The sequence below is a fragment of the Kogia breviceps genome, chromosome 2 (assembly GCF_026419965.1).
Source record: "Kogia breviceps isolate mKogBre1 chromosome 2, mKogBre1 haplotype 1, whole genome shotgun sequence".
NCBI classification, from domain to species: domain Eukaryota; kingdom Metazoa; phylum Chordata; class Mammalia; order Artiodactyla; family Physeteridae; genus Kogia; species Kogia breviceps.
Genome location: NC_081311.1, coordinates 34,361,684 through 34,384,961, shown reverse-complemented (window position 1 = coordinate 34,384,961; position 23,278 = coordinate 34,361,684). Strand labels below are relative to the sequence as shown.

Below are 23,278 nucleotides of genomic sequence, written 5' to 3'. Positions count from 1 at the left end.
CAGTAATTGTGGCACGCGGGCTCAGTAGTTGTGGCTCGTGGGCTGTAGCGCGCAGGCTCAGTAGTTGTGGCACATGGGTTTAGTTGCTTTGCGGCATGTGGGATCTTCCCGGAACAGAGATCGAACCCCTGTCCCCTGCATTGGCAGGTGGATTCTTAACCACTGCACCACCAGGGAAGTCCCCCATAATCTCTTTACCAAGTGATAGTTTAGCTATACCCTTGGAGTTCTCTTGCTAACCTGCTTTCTCAATTTTTGCAATATGGACAAGTTGAGAATTTTCCACATCTTTAAGTTCTTATTCCTTTTTGCTTAACAATTTTTTATTCAATTCATTTCTCTCTTTTCTCATTTTACTATAAGCAGTCAGTATGAACCAAGCTGCTCCTTCAATACTTTGCTTAGAAATCTCCTCAGCTAAATAGCCAATTTCATTGCTCACAAGTCTGTCTTCCACAAAACACTAAAACATGAACATAATTTAGACACTCTGTATGATACTGTAATGGTGGATATATGTCTTGATACATTTGTCCAAACCCATAGAATATACAGCACCAAGAGTGAACCTTAATTTAAACTATGGCCTTTGGATAATAATGATATTTCAATGTAGGTTCATTTATGGTAACAAATATACCTCACTGGGGAGCATTTGACAGTGGCAGTGTGGGGTCAGGAGGTATTTGGGAAATCACTGTACCTTTCTCTCAATTTTGCTATGCACCTAAAACTGCTCTAAAAAATATATTTAAATTGAAAACAGTGAACTCACCCATGTAATTATGAAATCAAGAAATAAAACATTAGATAAGTAGTATTGTAGAAGCCTTCCTCATCCCTCTTCTCAGTCATCATCTCTGCCTTGCAGTACTGACTCTTAATAGTACTGATTAGTTTTGTCTGTTTGGGGCACTATTTACATGGAATCATATATAGTGCATCTTTTTGTGTATCTCACTTCTTTCACTCACTGTGATATTTTGGAATGTTTCATTTGTGTTGCTGCATGTAGCTGTAGTTTGTTTTCAGTTCAGTGTAGTATTCCATTATAAAATTTACTACAATTTATTTTTAGCTACTCAGAAACTTGTTTTTGCTTTCTTCTTGATTATTGACTGCAGACGTGACCTCTGAATAACTGAGGTGTTATTGTATGAATAAAATTCTTATTTAAGTTTTAGTGGTAAAGATATAAATTCATAAACTGATATAATCATACTTTTAAAACTAGTAAGGTGTTAGGAAGTTTAAAAATTTCTCATTTAAGTTATAACTGTTACATTGTTTTACATATAAAGTTGATTTGTTTCTGCTTTGCTGTAACACTTGCAATATTATTTCTTGACTGATTAATTACATTTCAACTTCTGATTACTCCTGTGCTTTGTACATAGTCTTGTGTTATTGGGGGAGTGTTCCTTTGTACAACTTCGTGTTTTACTTATGCAACTTTGTTGTCATTTTTAAAAGGTATGTGACATTTATTTCTTTTGTCACTCATTGCCACCAGCTTCTCCTTATCTTCCCCCCATTAGAGAGGGCTGCATAAAGCAGCTTCATGCTTGCAGCTGATTTAATACATTTGAATGACATAAAGTCTGGAAAGATAGATCAGAAAAAAGCAAAAAGCCAAAGCTTAAATATTTATTGAATAAATAATTAGTTTAATTATACAGAAAAGTACAAAATGGGGATGCTACTTCACCAAAAATATAAAAGCTAACAGAGAAAAAAGCATTTTTCAGCTCTATAAGCAAAAGAGGAAGATCACAAAATTTATGGACCCCATTGATACATGAATGTGCTCAGCTTTCTGTTTTTCTGTAATTTATCATCAGTAGTCAGTTACTTACAGCAAGTGCCTCTTATAAAGGTGTGGAAAGCAGAAACAGAATAGGGAAGGAAATGGTTGAGGATACTTTAAAAAGTTGTTTATATCAGATGATGTGCAAACCTGATCACAAACAACCTAGATTACCTAAGAAGTGGCAGATGCTACTCCAAAGCCCCTAGACATTCTTGAAAACTTTTGAGATACAGAAGTCCCTGAAAACTGGAAAGGTAAATATATAGCACTTGCCTTTTTAAAAGAAAAAGGAGGTAATTTGGTAATTTGAGAATTAGAAAATGATTCAATTTATAATGATTTACAATAGTCCCAGATAATCGAGAAGCTGGATTTGGAATTATTCTAGACTCTGATTCTAGTTCAAAACATATATTGCCCTTTTTGGCCTATTGTTAGAAGTGGAGTAGCTTAGCAAGTGGCTCTGTGGTAGACTTAGGTTTTTCTAGGACCTATTTTGGTAAGGAGCAAGAAATGAAATACTTTGTCCTGGGACTTCCCTGGTGGCACAGTGGTTAAGAATCCGCCTGCCAATGCAAGGAACGTGGGTTCAGTCCCTGCTCCGGGAAGATCCCACATGCTGTGGAGCAACTAAGCCTGTGCACCACAACTAAGCCTGCGCTCCAGAGCCTGTGAGCCACAGCTACTGAGGCCATGTGCCACAACTACAGAGTCCACATGCCGCAACTACTGAAGCCCGCGTGGCTAGAGCCCATGCTCCGCATCAAGAGAAGCCACCGCAATGAGAAGCCCACTCACCGCAACAAAGAGTAGCCCCCGCTCGCCACAGCTAGAGAAAGCCCATGCACAGCAATGAAGACCCAACATAACCAAAAAAAAAACAAAAACAAAACTTGGTCCTATCTGAAGTGAGGCTTTGATTGTGTCCCAAAGGGCATTTTAAAAAATATATTTATTTATTTAGTTAGTTAGTTTCAGCTTCAGGAGTTGTACATTGGCAGGCAGATTCTTAACCATTGTGCCACCAGGGAAGTCCCCCAAAGAACACTTTTCTGGGACAAATCAATAATTGCTTGGAACTTTTCATCTAAACTGATAGTATTGATTGGACTGGGAGGATATATTAAATCATATTTATAGAGCAAAAATATATTTCTATTATACTGTGCTAGTTGCTGAGGAAGGGTTGTGGAATGGTTCTTAACCACTCGGATTTTTTAATCTAAAAGGGCAGATAACTACAGAGAAATAACCACAGTGTATAACAAATAGAAAAATATGGTCCTGTAGACATGTTTGATTTGGTTTTGTAGCATTTGGAATCTCACCTTTAGATTAGATTTATGCTCCATAGTCATCCTGCCTGCCGCAGTTACCTTGCCAGTCATACTCATTTATGTTTCCTTGCCTGGATCCTGAAGACATTTGGGTATTGCATCAGTTTGGAGCATGGGTAGGATTGCAATCAGCAGAGATGAGGGAAGGGAAGAACTGGTATAAACCCGTTCTTAGAAGCTAGAAAGCTCAAGATCAGAAAGTTCAGAGATCCTGAACCTAAAATGCAATGACCCAGCAGAAGGGATATAAAATCATATTTATTTATTTTGTGTTAATAAGCATGCATATTTTGTTTAAAAATCATGTTTGGTTTACATGTGTTTTGAATGTTTCTTCTGGGGGACAATATAATTCTTTCTCAACAGTTGGTATCAGGTTCCTTAAATCCTGTCTTCAGCTTCTTTTTCTCTCATCTGAGCCATAGCTTTCTGTGTGCTACTTTAGCTTTTATTATCTTTTTAAAAAAATATTTTATTTCTTTATTTATTTGGCTGCATAGGGTCTTAATTGTGATACTCGGGATCTTCAGTCTTCATTACAGCTTGCGGGATCTTTTTAGTTGTGGCATGCAGGATCTAATTCCCTGACCAGGGATCCAGCTCAGGCCCCCTGCATAGGGAGCACAGAGTCTTAACCACTGGACCACCAGAGAAGTCCCAGCTTTTATTATCTAACTCTAGTTATCTTAAGAAGAGTTTTGGATTTGCCCCATGGAAATTGTTTAGGTGTAATTAACTGTAACTCCTACAGTAATCTGTATCTCTAATGGAACAGTTAGAATACTATTTGTGACCTGTTGACTTTAGAACTATGATATTATGCATCCCTGATTTATACTACATGTTGACTATGTTCTTTTATGAAGAAATATCTTTTAGAGACTTCCCTGGAAGTCCAGTGGGTAAGACTTCACACTTGCACTGCAGGGGACACGGGTTTGATCCCCGGTTGTGGAACTAAGATCCCTCATGCCCCGGGGCGTGGCCCCCCCAAAAAGTATCAAAGAGTTTTCTAGAGCTTTATGAAAACTTCAGTTCTTGTAATTAATATAAACTTTCTTTCACTTTTTACATTTGACCTCTTAGTTCATTGTGGAGCAGATCTTGAGCTTTGTTTAATCCAGAGTGTTATTGATCAAGAGGTAATATATGATTTGCATGTATATAAGGCAACCAAGCATATCCTAAAACCTACAACTTTTTTTTTGAATCACAGTAATATTGTATAATGAAAAAACCTAGTGATAAGTAGCCATTTCATTAAATTAAGTTGAAGCATAGGAAGCAAATCTTTTTTTTTTTTTTTTTTCACGGTACGCAGGCCTCCCACCATTGTGGCCTCTCACCATTGTGGCCTCTCCCGTTGCGGAGCACAGGCTCCGGACGCGCAGGCTCAGTGGCCATGACTTACGGGCCTAGCCGCTCCGCAGCATGTGGGATCTTCGCGGACCGGGGCACGAACCCGTGTCCCCTGCATTGGCAGGCAGACTCTCAACCACTGCACCACCAGGGAAGCCCCATTTTTCTTTTTAAATTGATTTTAGGTGCCAAATATAAGACTAAAACAACTTCCCTTAATTGTCACACTGATATCTAAAATATGTAAATTTTAAAAAATCACAATTTTTAAAATTGGCTCCTCTTTCTGCATGTCTAATTTTTTATGGTGGTACCACCATTTTTCTTGCTTCCTTTCCTGGAAAATCTGGAGTTACCGTAGATGTATTTCTTTTTAACTGCCCCTGTCATATCACTTCCTGCATCATAACTGATTACTAGGTTTCTATGTTTAGTCTTATTTACTTTTTTCCCTCTGTCTGTAGTATCACTAGTGAGGTTGACTAACGAGTTGGATGGTATATGCTAACATTTAGAAATTTCCAGATCAAGAGCATAGGTTATGAAAGCATCATTTCTTGAATTAAGAGCAGGAAGAAATTAGCTAGGGAGGACATGGTCATTTTGACAATTCCAACTTCATCTCCTGCTTAGATTTTTAAGGCTCAGAAAAATGTCATAGAAGTGTTCCCCTTGCTCCAAATGAGTAATATTAAATGTAACCTTTCTTTTTCTAGAATGTTCAATAAAATGTTTTAAGCCACTTGTATTAATCAAGGAAACTAAAAGCAAATTGACAAGAACTGATAGAAAACCCAACTTGAACCATCTTAAACAATAGAGGGAAATTATTAGCCAATATGACTGGAAAGTCCAAGAATAGGGCAGATTCCATGTAAGGCAGAGCCAGCTGCTCAGGAAATGTCACCAAGGACCCAGAGTCTTTCTATTTTTGAACTCCACTTTATGCAGTTTTGGCCTCATCTTCAGACTGTATATGGTGGGGTAGCAGCTATAGGCTTTCTCCTCTGGTAGTAAAATGGCTGTGAGGTCACAGTTCCAAACCTTATATCCTCATGCTCTATCATCTAAAAGAGTGTGTCCCTCTACTAGCTGCTAAGGAACTCCCTGTGTGTAAGAGGATGACCATGGTTAGTTGACTTAAACTCATCAGGATCCATCCTTGGCACAGGATCAGTCCTATCCAGACCAAATAGAGCTGTGAATGGGGGCAGAGTGATTTTTCCAAAATATATCTGGGGACTTTTCCAAGAAGGGGGAATGGATGATTGACAGTAAATCATAGATGTTTACTAAAATACTCAGTGATATTACTACTTATCTTTTATTCAGAACACACATGCTTATGGTCTGTGAGGTCTAGCATGGAGTTTGTGCATATGTCTGTTTAAAAAAAGTTCTTAGGGTGATTCTGTTGCACACCTGTGGTTAAGAACCACTGATAGTATGGTATCACTTAATTCTTGTACATTGAAATGAAAAATAGTTCTCAAGTTATGCGGCATACATTTCTGTCTCTAGAGGGCACTGTTTCTTTAACAAGCAAAGGAGGAATATAATTGGTTTTCTTTATAAGCTGAATCTTTTAAAATTTAATTTAGGAGTTAGTTGATATGTTCTTGACTTTCTGGTCAGGTCATAAGTATTGAGAGTATTTCAGTTTCACCTGTAGTATAACTACCCAGGAAGTCCAAACTAATTTTCTTAACAGTCTCTAAATAACAATTAATGATCTCTTTTAGAAATATCTTACCAAATAATTCAGTGTATCCTTGTGTATAAATACAGGAAAAGTTACAATGAAATCTTTTTCTGTGTTTCTTTCCTTGCTCCTATTTCTTTAAAAATAAAATGTAGTGAGTCAGCTCATGCACCTGTTTTCTAATGATTATATTTGTCTGGGTTATAACATAAGCGGAATCCTTAGTCCTTAGCAAAGTCCTTTCAGGTGTTAACTTTAAAACATGTTTCTGGACTTCCCTGGTGGTACAGTGGTTAAGAGTCCGCCTGCCAATACAGAGGACACAGGTTTGATCACAGGTCTGGAAGATCCCACATGCAACAAACCCCATGCGCCACAACCACTGAGCCTGCACGCCACAACTACTGAAGTCCATGCTCTTTAGGGCCTGCATGCCACAACTACTGAAGCCCATGAGGCTAGAGCCCGTACTATGCAACAAGAGAAGCCACTGCAAAGAGAAGCCTGCGCACCTCAACTAGAGTAGCCCCTGCTCGCCACAACTAGAGAAAGCCTGCACAGAGCAACAAAGACCCAGTGCAGCCAAAAAAAAAAAAAAAAAAGAAAGAAAGAAACACGTTTCTGCCTAGAACTGCTGTCCGAAATTTTTCTTTCACACAGCACAGCCCCTGACTGCCTTAGATTTCTATGTTATTATAGCCTGTTGAAAGTATTAATAAGCTTCTAAAAATAAAAAATACCCCTCTCCCAAACTTCATTTAAATTTGTCTTATGGGAAAAGTGGAACCTGTTCTTTATGTCACCTCAGAGAAGTAGATCAATCAGCAAATTTCTAAATAGTAACAAAACGTAATAAATAAATTTTGAGTTTTTTCCCTTTATTTTTGTTTAGTTCTTTTTTTAGAAAATTAGTGGGTTTTGAATCAGTTTATCCAGAAAGCATATAATGACTTTATCTGACTATAATGTGAATGGTTTCATCATCATCACTTTTATAATTTTTCTTCCTTCAGATAAATACAGCATTTGTTTTCTTTCATGACTTCAAATTTTCTAGATTTTTGAACCCTCTCTCCATCTCAAATTTTGGTTAATATTTTAATTGTCCCATATTGCTTTTTTAAAAATCTAGGAAAATGCGAAATAACGTCTTCTTTATTTTAATGAAATTCTGTAGAGTAAAAAGGGAAATTAAGTATACCATTGATTTTAAAGGTAGATTTAAATTAGGATTTTAAAAGAATGGCCATTAAAAAAAAATCTAAAATTTCACCAAGTAGTTTAGCTCTGTGAGTTTGGAGGAAAGGAGTCCCTTGATACTGGTTTTTAAAATTTTGTTAGGTATCTTGTTCCCTTTTTGCGTATGTTAGAAGCATCCCAGAAAAGCAAGAGAAATCATATGTAGCAGTCTGAGTGCAGCAGATAGGGAATGTAGTAGAGGATGGGAGCAGTGAGACTCCAAATTTTCTTTGCCTGGTGATAGAAGTGGGTTGAGCATTATGGGATGCTTATACGGTTTGGAGATTCAGCCTCCCTTATCCAGCTGCCTTCTAGAATTGCAGAGATTCAGTGAAGGTAGTGAGACATGAAACAGAGGGGGCTGATGATGAACACTGGGGCAAAATGCAAAGTGGTAATAATAAACACTTTTATATTGCTTTGAGAAATTGACATATAAGTGATATCATTAATGTGTGTAATGGTTTAGTTCTATAGGCCATAAGCATTTACCATTTTGGGTACCTGCCCCTAATGCTGTTCAGGAGGCTAAAGAGAGATATATATTATTGCTATGACTAATTGCTGCACATTAAATATGACCCCCTTTCCATCTCACCACCGTTTCATGTTTTAAAAAATTATTCTGTGAATGTTTAATACCCAATTTTTTTTTCTCCCTTATATGCAAATAACTACAGTTAAGCTAATTGGGCAATTTGAAAGGCTTGAGATTATACTAATTGTCTCAGTACGGTTTACTTAAGAAACATTTATTGAGCATTACTAAGTACGCAACACTAGTAGGTGCAAGGAAACTAACTTTTTTTTTTTTTTTTTTTTTTTTTTTTTACTGTACGCGGGCCTCTCTGTTGTGGCCTCCTCCGTTGCGGAGCACAGGCTCCGGACGCGCAGGCTCAGCGGCCATGGCTCACGGGCCCAGCGGCTCCGCGGCATGTGGGATCTTCCCGGACCGGGGCACGAACCCGTGTCCCCTGCGTTGGCAGGCGGACTCTCAACCACTGCGCTACCAGGGAAGCCCGGAAACTAACTTTTTCTGAGCACCTACTAGGTACCAAGTACTGTTAGGTATTTTACATTAATGGTAGAAACTTGTGTAATGCTCAGAACAGCTCTCTGAGTGATGATGATGCTCTTTTCATAGATGAAAAAATAGGATTTACAAAAGTTAAGTAATTTGCTTAAGATGTAAAGGTAAGTGAAATAGTGGCCATCAAACCTCTTCTTATTTTCTGAAACCCCTGGCCCATATTTTTTATAGATAATTTTTCCATTATTCATTATTAGCAAGATGGTGATTTTTTTAAATGACTACAAATTTCTTGACACTTCTGTCCTTAAGAAGTGGGGATCTATGTCCCTTCCCCTGGAATCTGGGCAGGCTTGTGACTGCTTTAATCAATAGATGACAGGGAAAAGAAAAAAAAATTAAAAAATAAAAAAAAACGAAAAATAGATGACAGGGAAAACAATGTTGTGAGACTCTGAGGCTAGGATATAAAAGGCAATGTTGTTTCCACCTAATCCAAGCATGGAACACACATGCTTGGAGGCCTGAGCTGCCACGTAAGAAGTCCAGGTACCCTGTAGCCACCATGCTGTGGGGAAGCCAAGCCATATGGAGAGTCTGCCTATCCAGACATGTGAGCGAAGAAACCTCCAGGTGATTCTAATCCCCCCGCTGTTGAGTCTCATTCTCAGCCTTCAAGTCATCCCAGTTGAGGTCCTGGATGGAGTGGAACAAAGTCATCCCTACTGTTTCTTGTCTGCATTCCTAACCCATGGAATCTGTGAGCGTAATAAAATGCCTGTTATGTTAAGCCTCTAAGATTTGGGGGGTAGTTTGTTACTCAGCAGTAGTAACTGGAACAGCAAGTGACGTAAACCTTTCCAGCCCCCATGATCTCTCCTTTTTCACTACACTTTTACTACACATGTAGTCATTACTAATTTGTTAATATTTATTCATTCTGTGATTATTTTATTTGTGGTACTTTTCTATCCAAACTAGGTCATAAACTTCTTTGAGGCAGGAGTGATTAAAAAAAAATTTTTTTTTAACAAGTACTCATTGGGCTTCCCTGGTGGCACAGTGGTTGAGAGACCGCCTGCCAGTGCAGGGGACACGGGTTCATGCCCTGGTCTGGGAAGATCCCACATGCCGCGGAGCGGCTGGGCCCGTGAGCCATGGGCGCTGAGCCTGCGGGTCCGGAGCCTGTGCTCCGCAATGGGAGAGGCCACAACAGTGAGAGGCCTGCGTACCGCAACAACAACAACAACAACAAAACAAGTATTCATCAACTGTCTACTCTGTTGCAAGCACTGTTCTTGGTGCTGAGGATTAATCAGTGAACAGAAACAGACGCAAACTTTCTGCCTTAATGGAGCTTACATTTTAGTGGGTGTTTTGTACCTACATTACCTAAGAGTACCAAATTTATAGTGGCTGATACAGTGTTATTGATAAACTCTAATGTTAAACTCCTCAATCTTAAGATTTTTCTGAGTAGATTTGCATTGCATTAGAAATTCATTGCATTAGAAATTTTAACAGAGCTTAAGTTGCTGTAGTTAATATTATTTTGAATCAGAACTCATTTAGCTATTGTCATATTTAATAATTATTAAAATTTCAGTTAATAACATTAGCTTATCTTAAATTCCTGTTTATTTAAAACAATGTTTGTTTTCCTTTATAGTTGAGGAGAGACACTGTTGAAAGTTTTCGTTATCTGTCTCAAATTTGTGTTAGGGCTTCCCTGGTGGCGCAGTGGTTGAGAATCCGCCTGCCGATGCAGGAGACACGGGTTCGTGCCCTGGTCCGGGAAGATCCCACGTGCCGCGGAGCAACTAAGCCCGTGAGCCATGGCCGCTAGGCCTGTGCGTCCGGAGCCTGTGCCCCGCAACGGGAGAGGCCACAACAGTGAGAGGCCCGCATACCGCAAAAAAAAAAAAAAAAAAAAAAAATTTGTGTTAGACCTCTGAGTAGGGAGAACAGAAAAATCTTTCTTGGAATTCCTGTTTCAATCCTACTGTGTAGGCAAGCATGCAAATGGAAAGATGTCTACCAGTATTAGTTTTCTTCAACCCAACGTGAATAGTAAGTGGTTAGACATTGTGAAAATTAGAGAGGGAGCCAAAAAAGCATTGAAATGCGAAAATGGTGTTTTGATTGTCCATGTTTACCTTCTCTTACACTGTTCTTTTTTTGAAAATTTCTTAAGGCACACAAACCAAAATATCAAAGTAAGAGTTCCTAATTATATTTTTAAAAGTTACAACTCAAATGATATCCCTTCTACAAAGCTTTTTATCAAATAAGTAGTAATTATTTCCTCCTTTGTTTACTCAGCACGCTTTGTTTTAAACCTCTAATGTAGCACTAATCATGTTTTGTAATACTGTATCTCTTCCTGGATTGTGAGATCCTTGAGGGTGGGAGATATCTGTGTCTTCGTACTGGTTATTCATAGACTTGATATAAATGATATATTAGGTTAAGTTGTATTCAAATATATTATGGGACTGATAATGGTGAGTGATACTTAGGTCTCTTCTTAGTCAAGATATGAATCTAAATAAATATTAGTTTTTTTTTTTTTCTTTTTGGCCGTGATGTGTGGCTTGCGGGATCTTAGTTCCCCAACCAGGGATTGAACCTGCGCCCTCGGCAGTGAAAGCTCAGAGTCCCAACCCCTCGACTGCCAGGGAATTCCCAATAAGTATTAGTTTTGCCAGAAATATCACATTGCCACCACCACTGCCCCCAACCACCATCAAATTAAATCTAGCTCTCAGCTCTACTAGCCAGAGTGGCAAGTTGTCCACCCTCCTTAAGGTGATAAAAGGAATTCCAGGGCCTTTTACAGTCTAAAAAAAACTGAGAGAAAGGCAGAGATTGTTCTAGTTTTAACTTTTTAAATGCTTTTTGTCCAAGTCTAGGTGATCCTTTAAAAGAGAAGTATAGGCGTGAAGATCTTTTGCCTTGGTTCTAGAAGACACAATGCCTAATCTTCAGTCCCCCAACATCCCTCATGCTGTTCTGTCAGAGTGCCGCTGTCTGAGTGAGAACCCACAATTCTCATGTCTTCTTCTAGCTTCTTAAGTTGGAAGTTTAGGTTATTGATGTGAGATCTTTCTTCATTTATAATATAGGCATGTATAGCTATAAATTTCTCTCTAAGCACCTCTTTCATTGTATCCTGTACTTTTTGATAGTGTGTTTTTATTTTTGTTTATCGCAAAATTTTTTGTTTTTTGTTTGTTTGTTTTCTTGGCCTCACCATGCAGCATGTGGAGCTTCCCCGACCACATCCAATCTGCGCCCACTGCAGTGGAAGCGCTGAGTCTTAACCCCTGGACCACCAGGGAAGTCCCTCAAAGTAGTTTTTGATTTTGATCATGATTTCTTCTTTGACCCATTAGTTATTTATTGACGTGTCTTGTTTAACTTCCATATATTTGTGAATTTTCCAACGCCTTCTGTTATTAATTTCTAATTCCATTCTGTTGTGGTCAGAGAACATACTTTGTATGATTTCTGTACTTTAAAGGTTTGTTTTATGACCTAATATTTGCTCTGTTCTGGATAGTGTCCTATGTTCACTTGAGAATAATGCATGGTCTGCTAATGTTGAGTTGAATGTTCAATAGATGTCTGTTAGGTCTAGTTGGTTGATATTGTTGATCTAATCTTCTTTGTCTTCTGCCTCCTCAGATTTGCTGTTGAACCCCTGTAATGATTTTTTCATTTCATTTATTGTATGTTTCAACTGCAGAATTTTTATTAGGTTCTTCTTTTTTAAAAGTAATTTCTGTCTCTTAATTTATAGTCAATTTTGTAAGGTATTGTCCTCATATTTTCCTTTAGTTCTTTGGTTATTTTAAATAGCTGATTTAAAACTTTTGTCTTATAGACCAGTGTCTCATAGTTTCTTGTTTCTTTGTGCAACTTGTAAATTTTATTGAAAACTGGACATTTAAAATAATGTAACATGGATGGACCTAGAAATTGTCATACTAAGTGAAGTAAGTCAGACAGAGAAAGACCAATATCATATGATTTCGCTTATATGTGGAATCTAAAAAAAGGGTACAAATAAACTTATTTGCGAAACAGAAGTAGAGTCACAGATGTAGAAAACAAACATGATTACCAGGGGATAAGGGGGGGCAGGGATAAATTGGGAGATTGGGACTGACATATACACACTACTAATAGTAAAATAGATGACTAATAAGAACCTACTGTATAGCACAGGAAACTCTACTTAATACTCTGTAATGGCCTATATGGGAAAAGAATCTTAAAAAAGAGTGAATATATGTATATGTATAACTGATTCACTTTGCTGTACACCTGAAACTAACACAACGTTGCAAATCAACTATACTCCAATAATATTTTTTAAATAAATAAATTAATTAAATAATGTAATGTGGCAATTCTGGAAGTCAGATTCTCTTCTCTCCTCAAGGTTTGTTGTTTCTTTCTTCTTTTTTTTTTTTTTAAATAAATTTTATTTATTTATTTATTTTTGGCTGTGTTGGGTCTTCGTTTCTGCGTGAGGGCTTTGTCTGGTTGTGGCAAGCAGGGGCCACTCTTCATCACTGTGCGCGGGCCTCTCACTGTCACGCCTCCCCCATTGCGGAGCGCAGGCTCAGTAATTGTGGCTCACGGGCCCAGTCGCTCCGCGGCATGTGGGATCTTCCCAGACCAGGGCTCAAACCCATGTCCCCTGCATTGGCAGGTGGACTCTCAACCACTGCGCCACCAGAGAAGCCCGGTTTGTTGTTTCTTCTTGGTGGTTGGTTGGTTGTTTCATGACTTCTCTGAATCAATTCTGTAAAGTCTGTATTTTTTGTTGTGTGTGGCCACTTAAGTCTCTGCTTGGTTAGCTTAGTGGCCAGCTAATGATTGGACATAGATTTCCTTAAAAACTTGGAACCAATCAGTCTCCCAGTCTTTGTTAAGGGACTCTATTTGTGTATTGGGGCATGCCTTCAGCAATCAGGCATTTGACAACTCTGCATTAGCCTTCACTTCCTGCTTGCACAGAGCTTCGGGGTCAGCTGTAAATGAGAGCTTAGAGCTTTCTCAGGTCTTTCCTGAGCAGGTGAACAGCCCTATGCATGTATATAGTCTTCTAGGTTCCCAGGAGTATGTCAGAGCTTTTCAAAGCCATCTATGGACATCTCATTCCTCAGTTTTTCCTTTTAAGCTTTTCGGTTAAATTTATTGTATACCCTAGCTTTTATCTACCACCTAAGGTATCTGTGATGTTAAACAATTGCCTATAATTGTTTTTAACAAATGCCCCCAAGAAAAAGGCTTTCTGCTCTGGACAATCCCCAGTTTAGGTCATATAAAGACATATCTGCAAGTGATGTCTTCCAGGGAACCACCAGATAGGTCAAATAATGATAATTTTCTTGGAATGTGGCTTTGAAGGAGCTCCAGTCCATTCTGCCCCACTTTGTTCACTGACAGGCTGCTGGTTTGCACCACAATTGTGGGATGTTGATTTTCAAGGATACTGTGGAGCTGGACCCGGGCAAGGAGAGTGGAAATGGGGCACATCAAAACATCACAAAGCTTGTTTCCTTACCAAGATTCAGAAATTTTTCATGAATAATGCTGCTTAAATTGCTACAAGTTTTGAGTTAATTTCCAGACTTCTAGAAAAATTGATTTTTGACAACTTTTGCTAGTTGTCTTGATGCTTTTATGGATCAGAAAATGTTTGTATATCCTTACTCTGCTATTTTTGCATCACTCCCTTTGTTTCTTTTCTCCTCCTTTGAGATGTTAACTATTTTGCGGCAGCAGTGGGGGTGGGGGGCTATTTGACTCAAAACACCAGTAAGTTTCATTTCTTCTGTGATAGTCCAACTTAATTTCCCTCAGTGAGTCAACAGATGGGAGTGGTCTTCTGCATTCTTGACAACTTCCGTTTTCCATTTCTTAGAGCTGTGAGAACAATTCAGAATTGATAACTAATAAGTTCTACTACCGGATAAAGACAAAAAAGGTGATAGTAAATTTGGAAAAAAGTGATATCTACTCAAATAAATAGAGTACTTCCAGCCAAAAATCCAACAGTTTTCTTGGACTTTGAATAAATATTTAAAATGTTAGACCAAAGAAAAATAAAAAACAAAATTTAGAATTTTAAGAAAACTTGTTTTATCAACTGCTTCTGTAACTGTTTCTTACTTTTTATGTTGTCTCCTGTCAGGATGCCCGACATGCAGCAGAAGGAGAAATATATACCAAACTTAATCAGAAAATTGATGAATTTGTTCAGCTTGCTGATTATGACTGGACAATGTCTGAGCCAGATGGAAGAGCTAGTGGTTACTTAATGGATCTTATTAATTTTTTGAGAAGCATCTTTCAAGTGTTTACTCATTTGCCCGTAAGTATAAAAAATTTCAAAAAATTGTTATAATTTTGCTTTCTAAAGTATATTTTAGAATTCAATTTTAGTTGGAGGCTAACTTGTTTAAACCAACTTCCTAGCTTGAATATTTCTTTTCTATTTTGATAAATCAATTTGTGAAGAATCTTAGCCATTTTTTATTGAGTAAAAATTGGTATATAACATTTATATAAATTTCAGATGTATAATATTATAAATCAATATTTGTATACACTACAGTAACCACCACCATAAATCTAGTTACCATCCCCTTCACCCACTTCACCCTCCCCGCAACCCCTACTCCTCTGGTAACCACCAATCTATTCTCTGTATCTTTGAGTTTGTTGTTTGTCTTTGTTTTTGTTTTGTTTGATTCCACATACAAATGCAATCATACAGTATTTGTCTTTCTCCACCTGACTTATTTCACTTAGCATAATACTCTCAAGGTCCATCATGTTGTCACAAATGGCAAGATTTCTTTCTTTTTTATGGCTGTATAGCATTCTGTTGTATACATGTGCCACATTTTTATCTACTAATCCATTGATGGACACTTAGGTTGTTCTCATATCTTGGCTATTGTTAATTATGCTTCAGTGATCATAGGGGTGCATATACTTTCAAATCTATGTCTTCCTCTTTCTCCAAATAAATATGCAGAACTAGAACAGCTGGATCATATGGCAGTTCTACTCTTAATTTTTTGAGGACTCTCCATACTGTTTCCCATAGTGGCTGCACCAGTTTACATTCTCACCAACAGCATATGAGGGTTCCTTTTTCTCCATACTTTCTCCAATACTTATTATTTCTGGTTGTTTTGATAATAGCCATTCTAACAAATGTGAGGTGATATCTCATTGAAGTTTTGATGTGCATTTTCCTGATGATTAGTGATGTTGAACATCTTTTCATGTACCTGTTGGCTATCTGTATGTTGTCTTTAGAAAAATATCTATTCAGATCTTCTGTCCAGTTTTTCAGCTGTTTGTTTTTTTGTTGTTGAGTTGTGTGAGTTCATTATATATCTTGAATATTAACCCCTTATTGGGTATATGATTTGCAAATATCTTCTCCCATTGCCTTTTCATTTTGTTGATGGTTTCCTTCACTGTGAAGAAGCTTTTTAGTTTCATGTGGCACATTTGTTTATTTTTGCTTTTGTTTCTGTTACCTTTGGAGTCAGATCTAAAAAAACATGGCTAAGACCAATGTCAAGGAGGTTACCTCCTATGTTTTCTTACAGAAATTTTATAGTTTCAAGTCTTTAATCTGTTTTGAGTTAATTTTTGTGTATGGTATAACATAGTGGTCTAGTTTCATTTTTTTGCATGTGGCTGCCCAGTTTTCCCAACACCATTTATTAAAGAGATTCTCCTTTCCCCCCTGTATGTTCTTGGCCTCTTTGTTGTAAATTAGTTGTCCATGTATGTGTGGGTTTATTCCTGGACTCTCTATTATGTTCCAATGAATGGTGTGTCTGTTTTTGCACCAATACCATGTTTTGATTACTGTGGCTTTGTAGTATAGTTTGAAATCAGGGATCATGATACCTCTTTAGTCAGTTGTTTGAAATTTTAATTTGTTTTACTTTTTAACCCAAATAATTACAACTCTCTTTCCACCAAACCCAAAACAAAACCCTGAAGTTGACAGCATAGGCTTAAATAGAAATAAACTCTAATAGGAGTAGTTTTTATGAAAGTCAATATAATCAATGCCTTTTCCTATCAGAAAAGGCCAAGAAATTATTGGATATTTTTAGGCTAGAGATTAAAAGTAAAATAGGAGCATTGTTCTATACTAATATATAGTCATAGTACATCTATATCTTGAATAATCTGTTGATGAAACATTTAAAAAAAAGATGTAACAGAGACATTTGAGCGTGAATAGGCTGAAACACTGGATTCTTCAGAAGAGGAATGCAAAGGGAATTCCCTGGAAGTCCAGTGATTAGGACTCCACGCTTTCACTGCTGAGGGCCCAGGTTCAGTCCCTGGTTGGGGAGCTAAGATCCCACAAGCCGCATGGTGCGACCAAAGAGAAAAAAAAAAAGAAAGGCAAAGATCAAAGAGATGATGGTAGGGTGCACATTCTCTCATTAGGTATATTTAAAAAAATAACAGAACTGCTGTTAAAATGTGAATGGAATAGTTTTGTACAAATAAAATAGAGGGAAATTTTGACCTGTTTAATCTCATGATAAGATGTAGCTAGACACAAAAAAGTTTAATATGGAGCCTACCCAACTGCTTCCAACCATCTCCCTTGTTTAAAATGAAAAAAAACAAAAACAAAAAACGTTATTCTCCTCTTCACTCTTTCCCCATCAAAGGGCCACTTAGAATAGTTGAAGGAAGGTGTTGCTAAAAAATAAATAGAAGAATTTCTTAAAGAGATTTTAACAGTGTATTTGTGCCAAAGAACTTTTAGAAGCTTACCCAGGGATGATACTATATTCCTCACTGTTGTCCTTGAGTTGAAAAAGGGAACCTGTATGTATGTGTGTGTGTGTGTGTGTGTGTGTGTGTGTGTGTATAATTTTTATATCAATTAATTTCAAAAAAGTATGAATGAATAATTGTTGAATTAATTTGAATTCACCTTGTCAATGTAAATCTCCATGCTTCCAGCCAAAACCAATCCTCAAGAATAAACACATGCACATGTGTGCATACATACACGAGATACACACACATCACGTTTCTATTGTTGCAGTATCTGCTTCGCAGGTTGACATGAGATGATGGGTAGGGATTTTGTGCATAACTAGGGTAAGATTAAGAGAGGTTATATGTTAGAAATGTTTGGGGTTAATTCCTCACCTCAGGAGACTGACATCTAGAGGGAAATCCTGCTTTTTCATAGGACATACTCTGGTGACATTGAGAATGACAGACTCCTGTCATATTATGATATTTTGTATAGTTTTAGGTGAATCTTTGTGTGCCATTTTGGATTTTTATGTCATCTAACGTGGGTTTTTCTGCAAAGAAAATACACTTTTATATGATGTAGACCAACAATAAATGTAGGACAAGACCAAATAAGAAGAAAATTATAGTTTACAGCTAGGAAAAGAAAAAAATGGTACTAACAACAGTATATTCTTACTCAAGGGATGAACTAAAAGTATAATTCCCAAGCAAAAATATTAAATTATTGCCTATGGTAAATTTTAGCAAGATTGATATTTAGCAAGATTGATAATTATATTATGGCTTAGTATATTAATTCTCTGAAATCCTGAAATTGTATAAAATATCCAGTTAATTTGTGTTCTTTCAAGCAAAGAACAGAGGCAATATTATTAAATGTATTATTTTTCTAAGCAACATATAGCATTCTATAAGCTACCATTTTTATTTAAATGTTTTAAGCTGAAAATAAATCCTTATCTTCAGGTTACCTTTCTACCCAGATAGAAAGAGGGGCCAGTTTTGGACTCTTTCAAATTAAAAGAATCTTCAGAAGATATTTATTTATCATAGTCAGTCCCAAGTCGATCAGCTTGTCCATGTATAGACATGAGGAATTACATGGGGGAGCTAGTTTTGGCTCCATGATTGTTGGTTTGGGCAGTGTTAATAAACAATGCCATGAGTTTGCGTCAATGGGAGATATGAAGCCAAGGGTCACTGTTTAAAATAGTGCCAGTACTGCAAATAATTGGACAGAGAAGTAGGTTTTGTGGGATAAAGATGACTCTTGCCCCCGACCCTAAAAAGTACCTAAGACTTTTAGTTTAAAAGCTCCATTCTTGGGCTTCCCAGGTGGCGCAGTGGTTGAGAATCCGCCTGCCAATGCAGGGGACGCGGGTTCGTGCCCCGGTTCGGGAGGATCCCACATGCCGCAGAGCGGCTGGGCCCGTGAGCCATGGCCGCTGAGCCTGCGCGTCCGGAGCCTGTGCTCCGCAATGGGAGAGGCCACAACAGTGAGAGGCCCGCGTACCACAAAACAAAACAAAAAAACAAACAAAAAGCTCCATTCTTAGCTTCATTGCATATTTATTTTTTGTCAGTCCCTACCATTGTTGCAAAAGAATATTTTCTCCATTAAAGGTAGTCATGATATGTAGTTGCCGACCACATTGCCTAGTAAAAGTTCCATTGGTTCTAGAAAAGTTATAATCCACCTAATAGAATTTTGTTCTCAGCTCACAGGGTATTAGAACAATAGAAGTTAATGGATAATAATGGTTTTGATGGAGCCCAGAGAAAGAACTTTATTGTATTCTCTTTTCTACTACACCGTGGTTGTGGTAGAAAGCTGCAGGATTTGGAAGATCACCAGTAATGTCTACTTTAAATACCTCCTATCTCTGGGGTTGGATGCATGAGAGTATTGGTATATTACTTCCCTCACCTGTTTCTCTTAAGAGTCAGCCAGTGCAAGCCTATGCAGAGGACGGAAAAGTAAAGTGCTTCCTTGCTTCCATGTTAAATTATCCCCTCATCTGCATTTCCCTGTGCTCTAGCAGAGAAGCCAGGCTTTACTGGCCATAGGAATTAACAGCAAGCTAAAAGGCAGAATTTATAATAATGATGTTAAGCTGCCCTGCTAAATATATTATCTGCCTCAAGGGAACTTGCCATTTTGTGACTCAGAGCTAGACCCATTTATCTGTTATTGTTCTTAGGGACCAGGTGATGAAGGGAGGAGAGCACAGGGTGGTCTTTAGAGTTAGAAGGACTTATGTTTGAGCCTTAGATTTTTAATTTCTTGGCTCTGGAATCCTGGCAAGCTGCTTACCCTCTCTGAGCTCCTTTCCTTCTGCAAAATGGGCAGAATCCATTTTTCCCATAAGACTATCAGAGGATGAATTTAAATTGTGTGTAAAATAGTTGGGCAGGGGCTTCCCTGGTGGCGCAGTGGTTGAGAGTCCGCCTGCCGATGCAGGGGACACGGGTTCGTGCCCTGGTCCGGGAAGATCCCACATGCCGCGGAGCGACTAAACCCGTGAGCCATGGCCGCTGGGCCTGCGCGTCCGGAGCCTGTGCTCCGCAGCGGGAGAGGCCACAGCGGTGAGAGGCCCGCATACCGAAAAAAAATAAATAAATAAATAAAAAATAAAATAGTTGGGCAGGGTGCTTGACATAAAGTAGGTACTGTTAATAAATGTTAGTTTTATCTTCTCCTTTCTTCCTCTGTTGTTTTAAGGCCCTTTATAGTATTAGTTTTATTTTAATATCTTTTCACTTTTTTCCCTTGTATTTATGGCTACATTTTTAGCTTGATATTATTTAGCTTTGAGTTCTATACTTTTGCATTATATAGACATTTAAAAAACTTCATTAATTGTGAAAGATACTCACTATAAAGCATGTTTATTTGAATAATTATTATAGCTTGACTGCAGTGCTTACAGTGGCTAACGGTCAGATGCTAGCTAATGCCAGTGAAGTATGATTAGTATATAGAATAAATATTATTTTATCCCCAAATCAGTACTCTTGGAATCAGCAATTTTTACTACTTCAAATGTGTAAGTGATCCTTCCTTTTTCTAATAATTTTTTCCCTGACAACTAGAAAGTATTGCTAAGTATAGAAGAAAATAAAAATTACCTGCTGTTATCTTGTAAAAGGATAACCACTGTTAACATTTTGGCATGTATTCTACAAGTCATCTTTTTCTATGCATTTATGACACTTATTTTTAAGCCTAACTTGTAAGCTTTATGTTTTTACTAGCTAATATAAAATAAGATTTTATATTACTAGAAAATTTAAAACCAGAAGAATTTTTAAAAGCATTCAACATTCATTCATCCCTTACAAGTCTATAAATAGAAGAAATTGTTGAGCAACTTGAAGTTATCTAGTAATTCTTCATGACTGCCAAATGGAACTCAGTAAACTTTTACTGTGAATACAGTACCACCTAAAGACCCAGCACTGATCTGCTGCTGGAAAGAAAACTCAATATTTCTTTCCTTCATAAATGCTAGTTATGTATTTGTTTCAGTAAAGATGTTTTATTGATTTACAACCACTAAGGGATATATGTAAATGATGAATCTGAATTTCTTTTTTTTTTTTTTTTTTTTTTTTTTTTGTGGTACACGGGCCTCTCACTGCTGTGGCCTCTCCCGTCGCGGAGCACAGGCTCCAGATGAGCAGGTTCAGCGGCCATGGCTCACGGGCCCAGCCGCTCCGCAGCATGTGGGATCCTCCCTGACTGGGGCATGAACTCATGTCCCCTGCATCGGCAGGCGGACCCTCAACCACTGCGCCACCAGGGAAGCCCCCTGAATCTGAATTTTTAATTTGCATTTTTTATTTCCATAAGTAGTTTAAAATATGCTTTCTGTGAGAAACAAATATATATATCCAATAAATGAAGATGCATGATTTAACCAGAAATGGATACTGTCTAACTTTTAAAACCATTCTCTCCTTAAGAATTTTTTTCTGAAGATGCAGCACTTATTGAAAGTTCTGAGATTTGGGGTCTAGGGCTGATTCTTCCAATTAACCAGCATTATGGAAGTAGACAAATCATTCAGTCTCTGGATTAATTTACTAATGTCTGTTTTATTTCATAGAACTGAAAATAAATGTTGTTTTGTTCTAATATACTTTTATTTCAGTTAATTTGTGTACATGATAATAAATCAAGTAGCCCAGAAGAGTCTGGGATGGAAAATAACCTCCTCCCCCTGTCCCCCTCAAACCCCAGGCTACCATTTCACCATATGTTTTCATTTCTTCTGGTGGTTATCTTAAAAAGAGAATGTCTGGGGCTTCCCTGGTGGCGCAGTGGTTGAGAATCCACCTGCCGATGCAGGGGACATGGGTTCATGCCGCGGTCCAGGAAGATCCCACATGCTGCAGAGCGGCTGGGTCCATGAGCCATGGCTGCTGAGCCTGCATGTCCAGAGCCTGTGCTCTGCAACAGAAGAGGCCACAACAGTGAGAGGCCCGCGTACCGCCAAAAAAAAAAAAGAATGTCTGTTAGTCCCTACTGTGAAAGATAAGACACATATAGCAACCTCTTGCTTACCCCTTTTTCTTCCATTCATTGTTACATTTTGTTTTATTTCTTCTATTTACATTTCTTTATATAAAATGGTTATACTCCTATTGTTTGTTCCTTTTCTTTAGTCAGTATCTTAATTCTCTTCTATGTAAGGTAAAGGTATTAGCTTCCCTACCCTTCACTCAGTTCTTCATTTGCTGTTTTCTGACAGGTGCAGAGCCCTCTGTCTCTACTTTGTACCAGTTGCTCTCTAGAATTTCTGTGTAGCTGTTAACCTAGGACTTTCCTTCTCTGCTCTCTGGGGTTGGGAACTGTTCCTGGATTCTGCGTGTTTTTTTGCTTCACTGGTTGGTTTTGCTAAACTGCCTCAGTAATTTCCTCCTATTTAAGTCCTTGCATATCATGAAATACCTTCTTCTGTCCTCATGTTTGATTGATAGTTTAGCTGGTTATAATAATTCTAGGTTGAATAGTTTTTCTCTGACAATTTTTATTGCATTCCTCCATTGTCTTCTGGCATCCAGGTTTCAGGATCTATTTTTTATTCCTTAATATTCTAAAATATCATGGGATGTGTGGAGATGTAAGCTTTTATTTCATTCACTTAGCTCTTTACTCAATGGTCCCTTTCTGTCAAAGCAGAAATTCAGTGCAGGAAAATTCTCTTATTATTTTTTAGATAATTTTCTTCCCCCTATTTTTCTGTTCTCTCTTTCTTGGACTCTCATTAACTAGATTGGTCTTCTATATCTATTATCCTTTCCTTCATTTCCTATCTCTTTATCTTTTTTTGTTCCCTGTTTTGGGAGAATTTCTAAATTTTATTTTCAGTACTTCTAGAGAATATTTTGTTAGTTGTATTTTTTAATTTTTAAGGAATCACTTCTGTTTTAAAAGTGTTCCTTTTTCCTAGAATACTGTTCTCTCTCTCTTTTTTTTAATGGATATATCTTTCTAATCTCCCTGAGGTATTAGAGGGTTTTTTTAAAGAAGGTATTTTCTGTTTCTTGAATTATCTCTATTACCCTCAAACAGGCTTTTTGTTTCTTTGTTTTTCTCATTCTCTTTTAACAAAGAGGACCTGAAATGCTGATATAGGTTTACTCTGCTACTGTATAAATACCCTATTTTTTAATAGATTTTTTTTTCCCCTTAGTAGGAATCTGACTGGAATTTTTTTTTAATTTGGGAGGCATTTTGCCTAGGATTCTTCACCTTAGAGTGAGCAGGTATGGAGCTATCCATGAGATTTTGGTTTTCTCTCTTCAGGGCTGACTTCATGGATGTGTAACCTGTGCTGTTGCATGGGGTCTCTAGTTTAGAAGGGTCCTGCATGTGGGTTGGTCCTCTGCTGGCATCTTGAAATTCTTAATTATTTTTGAACAAGGGATCCTACATTTCCATTTTGCACTGAGCTCCA

The 23,278-nt window shown here is 37.7% G+C and overlaps 1 protein-coding gene across 6 annotated transcripts in view; it reads left to right on the top strand.

Annotated features, from left to right (window-relative positions):
- Positions 1-23,278, top strand: part of EXOC6 (exocyst complex component 6) — a 209,931-nt gene that overhangs the window by 119,102 nt on the left and 67,551 nt on the right. For all 6 annotated transcript variants that reach the window (XM_059055448.2, XM_059055444.2, XM_059055449.2 and 3 more), the window contains exon 18: positions 14,686-14,865. In XM_059055448.2, the coding sequence (XP_058911431.1) occupies positions 14,686-14,865 (180 nt within the window). The remainder of the gene's footprint in view (positions 1-14,685; positions 14,866-23,278) is intronic.